Genomic DNA, 14,372 nt, shown 5'->3' on the forward strand with positions numbered 1-14,372 from the left:
GCTGCGCTAAACCGCGACGGATTCGCTATTCACATGGCGGAATTTGCAAGAGGAAAGATTGAACGCTTCTCCAGAGAGGAATCTTTTTCTTTCTTAATATTTAAAAATGTTTGTGTGCTGCTGTGCATCCATCCCTGTGTGTGTAATAAGCAGTGTGTACGTACGTTGTGCAACCGCCTATTACTAACAAGTCCTTTAAATAACACAAAAAATACTGCATTTTCAGTTGCCTTAAAATAGCAATGCACCAACAATGCGCCTGAACACACCTTCTATTTTTTTGACCAGCAAACACATGGGTGAAGAGATGGGTGTTAGTGCATTTGGCTCTTTTAACAATGTGGCGCTGGACGTGATAACTGCATCTGGCTTAAACTAGCAAAAAACACTTGCGTCGTGTTAGAAAAAAAAAGTTAGAAAAAAGGTATTACAAATTAAACGAGGACATACTACATCCACCATGTTGTTACTGTCACATGACCTATAGGCTTAACAAATCGAATGTGTACTCTAGAAGTTCGGCTGAAATAGTAGGTCATCCGTGTACATTCCACCTACTGTGTTTCATATACTGTGTATTTAGACATCCTTCTCTTTTGGTGTACTGTAGCATATAGTAAAGAAGTATTTGATTTTGGACGCAACAAAGGTGCTTTGGTTGCTACAGTGTTCAGGGTGACTATCTATTTCATCAGCTTGTGTAATGATTTAAAACGACAATTTTGTTTAGGGGAAGTCAATCTTAAGGAATGGCTTACTTATAGATGTCTCTGTGCATCAAACTTTAACAGGAAAAAGCATTTCAATAGAAAAATATGACACACTTCACCTTCAACCATGTAGTATGTACATTAAAGGGTTAGTTCCCCCCAAAATGAAATTGATGTCATTAATGACTCACCCTAATGTCGTTCCACACCCGCAAGACCTCCGTTCACCTTCAGAACACAGTTTAAGATATTTTTTAGTCTGACAGCGTATCTAAGTGTATGCACACTTTACTATCCATGTCCAGAAAGGGAATAAAAACATCATCAAAGTAGTCCATATGATACATCAGTTAGTTTATTAGAATCTCTTGAAGCATCGAAAATACATTTTGGTCAAAAAAATGACAAAAACTACGACTTAATTCAGCATTTTTTCCTCTTCCGCATTTGTTTTCAAACCTCAAATAAAGATTCAAACGGTTATGATTATGAATCAGCGTATTGTTTCAAGATTCCGATCGCCAATGTCATGTGATTTCAGCAGTTTGGCAGTTTGACACACGATCCAAATCATGAATCAATATGCTCCTTTATGACCGTTTGAATCCTTATTTGAGTTTTGAAAACGAACGTGAAAGAGAAGACAATGCTGAATAAAGTCACTTAGATACGCCCTGGGACTAAATATAAAATATCTTAAACTGTTTTCCAAAGATGAACAGAGGTCTTATGGGTTTGGAACGACATTAGGGTGAGTCATTAATGACATCAATTTCATTTTTGGGTGAACTAACCCTTTAAGTAGTAGTATGTAGGTTCAGACCTGAGAGAGTCCTCATCCAGCACGTAAAAAGACACTGTACGAAAGTAGGGAGGAAGATGGACAGTGTATTCTTCTCCCCAAAATGGAGACAGTGTCTTCCATATTGTTGCTGTCCTGAGAGATAGATTAAAAAAGAAATGTAAAAAACCTATTACTCCTCTGCACACAATGTGGACAGTCAACTATATAACCAACAGTCAGAGGTAAAAAGAAGCTAAAATCATCCTGTCCATCCTGTGACATTTTGGACATCAGATGTGTTACTCGTTCAATACAAAACACAGATTCCTGAAATTGAATATTTTTTTGTAACAACAATGTTGCTAAACTAAAACTATTAAACACAGCTTTCATTCATTGAATCTGGTCGTACTAACATCATCTTTAAATAAATTGGATGCCTGGCAAAGACGTTGTTTTGGTATCAAAAATGTCTGGAGAATGTGCATAGACACTGGTTACTATTTAAACATTAACAAAAGCAGACAGCAGTTTTTTTCTTTAAACACTGTGATAGAAAAGTGGTTTGTAAACAAATGTTGATATCAAATCAAAAAGCAAGTGCGTACAAGTCTAATGCAAGTGCGTACAAGGCTTATTTACTGCATTAAAGACTAGCATAAAGCTAGCCTGAGGAAACAAACATCAGTCTATGTTCCATACTTAACATTGATTTACCCTCAGATTTGGTAAGAATATGACTTATTGACCAAAGATATCATTGTGGATTAGAGAACACTCAGTAGCATTCACAATAGACAACAATTGTATGATTGTTAAACATTTCCCTTGGTTGGAAAATGTTATTTTAATAGGCACTGGGAATAAAGTGAGTCACAAAAGAGACTGTGGAGTGAATCAAAAATAAAACAATATAATAAACTTAAGTTCAGTTAAAATGTTCAATGTTTTCTTCTCTCACTGTGGTGGTGGTTCCTATAGCAGCTTTTCATGCATTTAAGATGGATTTTCATTTCTGCACCTCCTACTCTTATTTCCATGTGGAGCACCAGGAATCAATATGCCCACACTGTACTGACGGTCACAGTATATATTTTGCGTTTTGAACCTCCATCTCAAATCAGAGGAGAGGTTTGTTTAGTATGACCTTTATATAGCTGCCAAGTGTAGAGGTGCAACCACACAGCAATCTATGGTGCAGGAGGGATTTCAATTACGTGGCACAAATTAAATTAGTTCTGCTTCACAGAAAATTTCATTTCTAACCTGTTCGGTTTATGGTAATTGACTTATTATAGGCTGTATAGCAACACAGACCAATATTAGATCACCAAACACTGGGGCTCAAATTGAAGTGTCAGGGGGGTTAAGAAATCATACCTACCGAATTATTGCCTCATTATCAATTTTCACGATGCAGTATGGATCGCTGCTTCCAGTTCTGCAAGTGAAATGAACAACAATGTTATTGCAAAAACTCAATAGTTATTAATCTCATGATCACACATGATTGGTTTATGCAATCAAGAATTTTAATTACATGCTAATTATGATGCTGTTGCTCTCTCAGATCAGCAACGAGGCTTATTTAATATATAAAGACAATATACATTTATGGCTTACAAATATTTTGTCTCTCATATTCATAAGGTTTTAATTATGATCTTTCTAAGTTCTACAAAGTATATTCTTTATGTACTAGAGCTTTGAAGAATCTTATATGAAAGAATGTTTTAATTCAAACAGCCTTTATCAATCCAATCATGAGATCAATGAGGTGACAAACCCCTTGTCATTTATGGGGTTAATAACAAGACTGTCCAAGTAAAACATTTTTTTAAAAAAAATAATAATATATATATATATGAAAAATATGTATAAAATATATATAAATACTTTTTTTTTTTTTTTTTTACAAATATCATGACAAATCTGAACTAACCTTGTCCTAAAGGGTCATAAAAATATGTAATATTTTAAGAGATAAGGTATTTGTCTTAGATGTCACTTCCTGTTTTTAAATCTATATATATAATAGATTTAATTTACAACGCACTTTTACTTCCAAAGAATCTCATATATATATATATATAAGATTATGCCAAACTACATGCAGATCATTTCTTGACATTATCCTGCACACGTCAATTAAGCTAATTCCTATGGGATGAAAGGGAAAGGCTTACACAAAGCTTTCTCCAGGTATACTTGAAAATTATACACTTTAGATTTAAATTACAGGCATATAATCATGGTTTCCTGTTCTTTGTCCAACAAATAATACTCTTTGTGTGTGTGTACTGTACGTCCTTTCTAATATTTTAAAATTAGAGAAGTTCGATTGTCATGTCGACATCCCACTGTCTGATTTGTTCATTGCAGGCTGTCTCAGATGAGCTGTGAATTGACATAGAGCATTTGTAGAGATGTCTGTTGTCACTGTGAGGATATTGAAATTCCTCTGTGGAGGTAATGACTGCCCTTGGCAACTTTGGTGAGCTGTATTTGTGTGTGTGTGTGCGTGTGTGTGTGTGTGTGTGTGTGTGTGCCGGGAGAGGAGAATGAGTGCATTGTGTGGTGATTCATCTTTGCCTGTTGTTATCAGTGTAATAGGGAAACCTGTGGCTGTCAGAATCAGGTGCTACATCAAACAGCACTGAGGCTTGGCAGTTGAACCACACTATCATCCTCAAGTCACCTGCAGGAGGAGGATAGAGATGATGACAAAAGGAGGAAGAGAAGAGATTCCTCCCTCGTTCTCTCTGCTTCTCTTATCATCTGTAACCATTATGTTCTGTTTGGGGACTGAGAGACCCGAGTGATTTTACTAACCTGCTTGACATCACTGGGTCTTGCTGAAGCTCAAACGTGCTGCGTAACATGAGAATGAACCTCATTGGGTCTTGCTGAAGCTCAAACGTGCTGCGTAACATGAGAATGAACCTCATTGGGTCTTGCTGAAGCTCAAACGTGCTGCGTAACATGAGAATGAACCTCATTGGGTCTTGCTGAAGCTCAAACGTGCTGCGTAACATGAGAATGAACCTCATTGGGTCTTGCTGAAGCTCAAACGTGCTGCGTAACATGAGAATGAACCTCATTGGGTCTTGCTGAAGCTCAAACGTGCTGCGTAACATGAGAATGAACCTCATTGGGTCTTGCTGAAGCTCAAACGTGCTGCGTAACATGAGAATGAACCTCATTGGGTCTTGCTGAAGCTCAAATGTGCTGCATAACACAACACACGTCAAGTGAACACGCTTGTGCTTTTATCACAACTGATGTGTGAGTTGATTCATTTTTATATCTGAATAAAAGCCTAAATTTAATCTGTTCTTCTTATAAAGGGATCGTGTCTCTTCAGAAATGTTTGACTAAACCACTCAATTCATAGCTTTCCCCAAATTTGCAGTGGTCTTGGCCAGCTTGTTTGGTGCACATCAAAGTTTGGATGGAAGCGTTCATACTTATGAACCGCACTGACAGAGCAATCAAACCAGAGTTTGTTTTAATCCAAACCTGCCATTCGTGTCATTCGTGTCAACCTGCCATTAATCCAAACCTGCCATTCTGCCTAAGATGTCAGTCTGCATGTGTACATGGATATGTACTGTAAATAATCTGCATATCATGTAATTGTCACAGGTTGGTTGAATAAACACACAACAAATAATAATAATAATAATAATAATAATTATTATTATTATTATTATTATTATAGACATAACAGGTTTTAAATGACAAATACTCAGTGGACAAAGTAGTAAACCAAGCCACTTCAAACGAGGACGAACAGAGAATAGGTAGGAACTCAGGTTTTAAATACACAGAGCAAACAAGGAACTAATGAGTTAATTAATGAGACAAAAAGAAAACTGAATACAACAATCAAAGGAACAAACTATAAAATGGTTCAAATGACAAGATTTAATTCAAATTTTTAATAGATTGACACTCTTATTTTTTTTTTACTCACACACACACACATACACACACACACACACCCAGACACACACCTTTGGTATACCTAAGACATAACAATATTAAAGTCATCTCAAGAGAACAGGAAGGTTAAGTAGGTTCTGTCTGTGTCACAAATACATGAATCTGGCTTGACAGAGTCCAGGCCCGTGTTACAACGGAAGCTCTTTAACAAGCTACAGATTTATCCGTCTGCATGCTCTACACTTGGACCAATGGGTTCATTTGTTATTCTGAGTTCTGGTTCAGAAGAATATCATCTCTTTTTGGATCACACAACCATGCCAACAGTCAGAGCCGGACAGTAACGGAGTACATTTACTTGAGGGATCTGTACTTTACTTGAGTATCATTTTTTGGGAGTACTCATGACTTTACTCAAGTACATTTGTGAGGCAAATATTGTACTCTTTACTCCACTACGTTTCTATCCATGAGTACCCGTTAGTACTTCTAAAAACAAAAAACAAACAAAAACTCGGAAACCCTCAATTGTTTCCCTCTTAAACGTGATTGGATTGTGCAGGTGCCACTGACAGCCTATCAGCAATCAGTTTCAGGTTTCCTCCAAGGTCAACTCCATGGTCAGATTTAGAAAAGAGATGAAACCATGGATGAAACAATGGATGAAGACGCAGCAGGTCCATCCTGGGAATGTGCCAACCCGTGATGTTCTTGAGTTTGTTTAACACATTCAGGTTCAAATGTGGGTGCAAAAAATCCATTAAAACTCTAGCAGAGGTTTGTCGGAGCGTTGCTATTGTGCTATTGCCTTGTGGGCAAGTGAGATGTGTTAAATTAAGCAACATGGTAAAAAGATGAAAATGACTTGATTTTACTTTAAATTCCTTTACATTCTCCAAGCAAGGTATTAACTAGGGGTGTCAACAATAATCGATTCGGCGATGCATCGCGATGCGGGGCATGAACGATTCAGCATCGATGCGGCAAAGTGCCATAATCGATTATGTCACTGTTTTTTTTCTGGCGGACGATAAAGTTGTGAAGTTTCAAATACTTCCGGTTCCGGGAGAATAACAACAACAACAAGGAAGATGGCTGAGGGAGATGACTGCGATAGACGGGTTATTAAAAACGCGCTAACGACCCGAGGTGTGTAGGATTGTACGTATATATTTTTTGCACAATAATAAATTAATCTGTAATGACGAAATACGGCGCAATTCACCTTTATTCCACAAGGTGGCAATGTCTGATACCCAATGATGAAGTGACGTTTCACTCATAGTTACCTCTGACAGAAAACGAAACAATAATTATAATCTGCAAAACTTGAAATGGGTTAGTGATTTACTTCAGAGAGCAAGTACTAAACACAATCATATGTTAGTGTCACTGTCTCTTGATGATGGATGTGGTCAAGAAGCTGTCAGTGATCAAAATATTGATTTTGAAGACATTGAAAATGAGTTTGGAGAATATGCTGGAGATGGCGAATATGAGGCAGATGCTGAATATACTGGTAAACGAACTCTGACGAGGTCATATGATGATGGTATTAAACATCGGCTCAAACTGAATCCTTCCAAGCTCCAAAAGGTAACGAAATAGGTTTTATTTTATTCTTTTGTAGCTGTTACTCTAAAATCAGGAGTTTTATATATTATCACGACAGGTAGAGGTCTATCCATGTTAAATATAGATCTGGGTCGCTAACGACCTGAATATGTAAGAATGTTTGGTGAAACAGTCATGCATTTAAGGGTTAATTGCATTTTATTTAATTTTATTTAATTACATTTTATTTTATTTAATAACTTTTATGTCAAAGATACAGGAGACACATAGCAGCCAATACAATCTGTTGTTTAATATCTGCTTGTATTGCCTCATGACTGATGAAAAATTTGCTTTGTGTGCAGTAGAATTTTGATGCATCACAATGCATCGTAGAATCGAATTGAATCGAATCGTTACCTGGTGAATCGTAATCGAATCGAATCGTGAAGGCAGTGCCAATGCACACCCCTAGTATTAACATTAACATTTTTCATATGTAGGATGTTTCTGTACATAAATGTAAGCCCTGCAGCAGTAGTAATGCAAAATTTAGAAAATGTGTACTCTTAATACTTGATACTTAATTACTTTTACTTAAGTAGACATCTGACTGTAGTACTTTTACTTGTACATGACTCATGAGTAAAATTTAGCAAGGGGTATCTGTACTTTTACTCAAGTAATGTGAACTCTGTCTGCCTCTGCCAACAGTACAGTTCAGCTGTAACTAACAAACACTGAGCCTCATTCTGAACACACATCTAACTGCCAATGGAAAACTGAGAAGCTACAAGAATAAGATGAATTATGCTCTCAAATTACACCTAGACTTATGGCTGCACGATTAATCAAAACACAACCAAAATCCTGATTATTAGGCTGTGATTTAATTAAAGAAATATAATCGCTGCGCTGCGTGTTGCAGAGTGAAGCACCAACCCTCTTCCCGAACTTAATGAGAAGCACTTAAAACGGCTGTTGTCAATAAAAGACAAGCTTAATGGCTCATGTAGTTTCCTGACAAAATAAAAGCTTGATAGTTTAAAGGGGCCCTAGAATAAAAAATTGAATTAACCTTGCCATAGTGAAATAATAAGAGTTCAGTACATGGACATCACATACTGTGAGTCTCAAAGACCATTGCCTCCTACTTCTTATGTAAATTTCGTGAATCAAAAACACCACAGAAAAATAAGTGATTCTCAACATAAGACCAACCGTGACGCAAGCGTTGGGGATCATTTATATATGCACGCCCCCAACATTTGCAAATGTCCAAACATGTTCATTGTCAGGCGGAACTGACGGAGCCGAATCATTGATACTGCAAGTAAAGACACTTGAGGATAGCAAAAACAGCAGCTCTCATGACACATGTCATGTTCAGGCTGTGCAGGAGACGTGAGGACTTTTCATATGTCAACAGTCATGGTTGAGGTTTATAATAATCGGATACCACAACAAATCGTTCGTTTCTTCGGCCCATTTCAAGCAAGCTTCGTTCAGCGTTTTAAACTGAAGAACTCAGCAACTGTATTCCTGCAAGCATGCAGTAAGTAGTGATTTATCCACTTATTGACTAGCTGTTTAAACAATTTTTGTTTAAATTGAACGTTTCTTAGAGAGACCGCATTGTCTAGATGATGCAAGATGCTAGTACAGTAACAATAGGAAACTATAAAGTACCATACAAAACTAAATAGTGTGTCTAATGCTTACAGATCGTTCACTCTATCCTTCTAGCAAACGTCACATTTTCCACCATATAAGTTAAAAGGACAGTCATTTTGACAAGGCTATTCGATTTGTAAAAATATACGTTATATATTTATATTTTTGAGAACTGAAGTAGGCCTATGATGTTTTTGTATGCTTGCATTAAGAGTATGTTACATCACAGTCACTGCGTAGCCTACATTGTGACTAATGTTATATAAACTTGCAATATCATTGACGAAAAAAGACAAGTCTAAAATGAAGACTGAATGACACTTTAAGCAGAACATCTCAAATGGAGATTGCTGAAATGCAGCTTACTTGTTTATTGGTGTTTTCAGATCATCCGGTGCCGCACAAGAAAGGGAGAGCTCGCGTGCATATGGTTGCCAGTTTGAACATGTTTAGGTAAAACAACGGATGTGATCTTTTCACAGAAAAGCTCTGTTTGGGGGATTTAAATTACTGAAATCTGGCAACCGCACAAACGCAAGCTCTTTCTTTGATCTGAAAATACCCATAAACAAGTAAGCTACATTTTTATCAATCTCCATTTGAAATGTTTTGCTTAAAGTGTCATTCAGTCGGTCTGTGTTCTGTCAGGACGGTCAGACTCACGAGCCGCTTCGCTGAACAGCTGAATTGCTGTGAGCTGCTGAAATAAGCCAATCAGAGCAGAACTCAACTAGCCTGACGTGGTCATACTCAATTCTAGTCAGAATATGAGTCTGAAACTGCTCCATTGGGCTGTAATTATGAGGTGTGTTTCAACCGAACCAGAAAAGACCGCAATTGGATAGACCTTCAAGTTCATCAGAGCAACGAACCAAAAACACCACAGAAAAATAAGTGATTCTCAACATAATTATGCATTGTCAAATGTCAACAGACAGAGCTCAACTGCACTGTGTTGCCAAGTCCGCGTTTTTTTCCGTGGTTGTTTTCTATGTCTGCGGGTTGAAGCGACTATTATGTGATATATAGACCCATGAGTGCGAATTTTAGCAGGCAACCTTGCCAAAATAACACACATTTTACCCCCCCCCCCCCCCCCCCCCCCCGGAGAACCCCCCGAGAAGCTATTGTTTAGGGCTAGTAGTTGGCGGATTTTGTTGTAAAAACTTGGCAACCCTGTCTGCACGTGCGCTGGAATAAACGATCTTAGCCGGTGTTGTAAAAAAATAAACAAATTTATTGATACACAGAGTACTTACCCAACATGATCATCATCTTTGAGAGAAATGATGAAGGTGAATGCAGATACAAACAAGCTCTCCGTTTAGGATTCGAGTAAATATAATCCAAGCCCCTCTGATGACGTGATGATTACATTACTGTGTATCATCTGTCCGTCATCGTCTAAAGTTCGGCTGGCATCCAGGCTAGAGCTCAACATTAATGTTCATGACTCTTCCAAATAAGGCAAAACAGAGCATTACATCTTAGGGACAATTTATAGGGTTGTAAATGGACTTGTAAAACTGTATCTGGACAATTTTTGCACTTAAATAAGCCACATACCCTCTATGTAGATATCAGAGAACAATTTAACATATTGTTTCAGATCATTCTAGGGCACCTTTAATAACATGTTTTACCTCACTTCATGTCGTTGAGTGTTTGTGAGCTGATGTGGCTTCTCATCAGAGTGACGCAGACAATGCATTATTTTACAGTAATCTATACAGTGATGAAGTCTATGTCAATCAGCACTGTATTAAAATATACTTTATTATTATAAAAAACCCTAGACGGCTTGAAGAACTCAAACACACCATATTTTGCCTCAGTCGTGTTTATTGTCGTCATGTTTAATCAAAGCGTTTCTATCTTCGGTTTATTTATCCTACAGTGTTAGCTTCACATAAGGGATTTTCTGAAAACGAACATCATTACTTCTCTAATGTGGCAAAAGTGGCGTTTCCGCTCGAGGGCGCCCTCTGGCCTTCAGTATGAATTAAACTTTTGGGTAATAAATAAGCCGAAAAATAATACTTAATATTATTTTTAAGTATTAAAAATAATGTGCTCCCATTTACGTGTTCTGACATCACATAGCCTGCGAAACAACAATGGCAGCTCCTATGGCTACACAAATAATGCAAAATAAAAGTTATAACAGATTCTCTTGCCTTATGCACAATTTTTTATCCTCCGTTTCCCTCAAATAAGCAAGAAGTAAGCACCTTTAGCGATGGAAATTATTGTAAATGAGCATAAGCCCATATGGTCCACCATGCTTTGTTTACATCTAGCTACCACAATTCCTGGCGCTCAGGCAGTCTGTCGTGACTTTATCTGGAAAGCTACAAAGTGGTGAGTCGAGGTTTGTTGAAGTCATAATATACAGGCTCAAAAAACTGCCTGGAACGGGGCATAGGTTTCATTGGTTGTTAATTAATCCCGCACCTGTTTCTGTTCTGGTTAATTATCTCTCCCTGTATATTTAAGCCCTCAATTTCCTCAGTTCTTTATTCGGTCCTGTTTGTGTTATTTGTGGTCGTGTAAATCTTTCTCCTGAGCCGGTTGGATTTAATTATTAAATACTGTTTGTTTTTTGAATCTTGATCGTCATGCGCTTCATTGCATCCACACACTCCTGACAACAACATCCACATTTGATTGCACTTTCTATTTATAATGATCTTGTAAAAGTCCCAATCAATGAACATTTATCTCAGAAAACAAGTGCTTATATTCCCTTTGCTCAGGTGCTGATTGCTCACCAGCTGCTTGATTATAATTATCCTATCTAAAACAGTCCCAAATCTACTAATCTTTCCAGAACCATGCATTCATTTGACGAAAGGTGCATACTATTTACTAAAGCTCAGCCAGGGCATGTGTACATAAAGAGGGATGGTTGTGGGGAACGTGTACAATCTCTCTGTGCACCGCTTGGCAATGTCACCACAGAGTCAATACAAAACACTCCCCGTAACATCTGCTCTGACGGTTTGGCCCACTGACTATAGTTTAGCAAATTTGATAGTGACTATTAATTGACTTTAATTACACAAGGAAGTGAAATCAGTAGCCTAACTCAGGAAGAGAAGGGCAGTGAATCATTTTCAATGCATTGACATGACCACACTGCTGAAATAAATGTTAATGCGGATGACCTTATTAACCAATAAAGTCATTTTCTCACAGAATCTGGGAGAGCCACCCTTTCCACAAATAGGAGCATATAAACCGTTGTCATCTGGGCTGTTGTGGTCAAAATCACAGACGTGAGTTTCCAACCTCATACCAGACAAAAGAAAACAGAGCTGACTGCCAGATGAATTCACAATGGAATGCTGCCAATTTCAAACAGGGAACCAATTAACAAGATTAATTAATTTATACTGCTCATTAATGGTTTGAAACGAGTGTTTATACATTAGTTTGGCATGAGCTTCCAAAATAACTATACTGTATTTGAGATATGTAATTCTGAGTGTAAAATATCTGAATATCACAGATGAATCTGGTATGGTTGATATACTGATGAGTAATATCTAATAATACTGATTCAGAGAAATACACTATATGTTTCTGTCATAGTGTTTTCTACTATATGGAGCATGTGGGAAGTGTACAAATTACACAATAAACAGCTTTTTCATTAATTTAAACTAAATACATAATTTACATATATTCATAGCCTATCACAAATCATATTAATACATACGATAAATGATCATTCATATTAATGCAGAATATGTTATAATTTGTTGGCTACACTGCACTTTCATTGATTTGTGTTTCAAGTAGGCTATATGATATTTATGGTTATATAAATCCCAGAACTGTTCTTTAAAAATCCATAAATCCTATTTGTTTTATCCGTTTCGTTGTGGGGGGGAAGTAATGTAAAAAAAAATCTGGCTTTGTTTTCAACTGAAATGATCTCTGTGAATATATAATATCTGTCAAATCCCACATACTGCTTTCAGTTTATCATCATGTACACATGTCTTTTTCTGTGTAATTCAACATATAATTGTATCACATAAAGTCATCAACACTTACATGTCCTTGATTGGCAGGTTCTTTCCTTCCACAATCCTGATGAATAGTGTGCTTCGTTTAGCCATGCTGTCATTCAGAGACTATATCACGCGCCGATACTTTATTCCTTCAATAACACGCATGCTTATAAGCATTGCAGAAATGATGATGTGCGTTCTATCTATAAAGCTTATCATAAATTAAAAACCTGTGCTGAGAGAAGAGGCACCGCCGTACGGTCCGGCGGTCGTCTACACAATCCACGCGTTAGACATAAGGCGGGTTTGATCTCTGTGGGTTGTTTGGAGGAGGAGTGACTGACTGGAACACTAGAAGAGAGAAGGTTAGGCTGACGCGACGCGACAAAACTACAACGATGCCTTTAGAAAAATCGCAACTGGTTATAAACTACTAAGTATGCGACTGTAAGCGGCTTTGTTGAACATTGTACTTTTGTACATTGTACTTTGCGTCGCGTCGCGTCAAGTGGAGAGGTGTGGCGCGACGGGTAAATTGAATTCTACATGTGAGGAGAAGAGGAGTCATTGAGCTCCCCCTCGAGAGAAAGAGCTGCCCGAGATAAGCAAACAATTGTCTTGGTAGACTATTCGATACTAAACACATAAACTGATTACACTTTTTATTCCAGTAAAGAGTGTTTTGAAAGTCAATATTGGCTACTACATCTCAGGGATTATTGTCGACATGGGTTTTCAACCTGGGTTTCTTTCAGGGAAATGTTTCGAGAAAAACAGTGTAAAAATGTTTAAAAAAAAAAAAAAAAAAAAAAACACACGCAAAAAACAATGTTAAAAAAAATAATAATAATAATAATACAAAATAACAGTGTAAAAATAGCCTTACGCTTCATACGGGTGAAGCGTAGGCTGTACGCTTCATAATTTTTAAATAAATTATAATCCACAAATAATACGATTTAACTAAATAAATAGGCTCGATTTAACTAAATTACATCACAATTTAATTATAAACCGTTAAAATACAAATTTAATATTATTTAATAATACACCAAATTAAAATGAATTATAAAAGTACACAGTAATTTAATTTAAAAAAAAAAAACTTAGAGTTAGTTCACCCAAAAATGAAAATTATGTCATTAATTACTCACCCTCGACACCTGTAAGACATTTGTTCATCTTCACGTATACAAATGAAGATATTTTTGTTGAAATCTGATGCCTCAGAAATGCCTTCATTGGCAATGATGTAATTTCCTCTCTCAAGACCCATAAAAGGCACTAAGGACGTTGTAACAAAGCCCATCTCACTACAGTGATTGTACAATAATTTTATGAAGCGACGAGAATAGTTTTTGTGCGCAAAAAAAACTAAATAACGACTTATGATGGCTGATTTCAAAACACTGCTTCCTGAAGCTTATGAATCAGTATATCGATTCATGATTCAGATCGCGTGTCAAATTTGAACTGCCAAATTTCTAAAATCATGTGACTTTGGCGGTCCGAACTGCTGATGTGATACACTAGGCGTTTCTCAATGTCAAGGAAGGATCCTTGGAAGCCAGAATTCCAAGGATGCTACGTCATCGACATCCATGGAAGGACTGTTCCAATTTCGAGGATCATCGGAATTTCAATCAATCGGAACAGGGACCAAGGAACAAACGGAGGCGTTCATAC

The 14,372-nt window shown here is 37.1% G+C and overlaps 1 protein-coding gene across 3 annotated transcripts in view; it reads right to left on the reverse strand.

Moving 5' to 3' along the window:
• The window catches only part of rasa4 (RAS p21 protein activator 4), a 62,782-nt gene extending 49,574 nt beyond the window's left edge, over window positions 1-13,208 (reverse strand). Inside the window, exons 1-4 of one of the 3 annotated variants that reach the window (XM_067437793.1) lie at window positions 12,917-13,207; window positions 12,730-12,835; window positions 2,879-2,935; window positions 1,534-1,647 (exon numbers count right to left, since the gene is read on the reverse strand). In XM_067437793.1, the coding sequence (XP_067293894.1) occupies window positions 1,534-1,647; window positions 2,879-2,935; window positions 12,730-12,794 (236 nt within the window). In that variant the 5' untranslated portion in view covers window positions 12,795-12,835; window positions 12,917-13,207. Of the gene's footprint in view, window positions 1-1,533; window positions 1,648-2,878; window positions 2,936-12,729 lie in introns of all 3 variants that reach the window. The other 2 variants (XM_067437794.1, XM_067437792.1) reach the window with 2 other exon arrangements.
• Between the last annotated feature and the right edge of the window lie 1,164 nt (window positions 13,209-14,372).

This window comes from Pseudorasbora parva, chromosome 3, assembly GCF_024679245.1.
Source record: "Pseudorasbora parva isolate DD20220531a chromosome 3, ASM2467924v1, whole genome shotgun sequence".
Classification (NCBI taxonomy): Eukaryota; Metazoa; Chordata; class Actinopteri; order Cypriniformes; family Gobionidae; genus Pseudorasbora; species Pseudorasbora parva.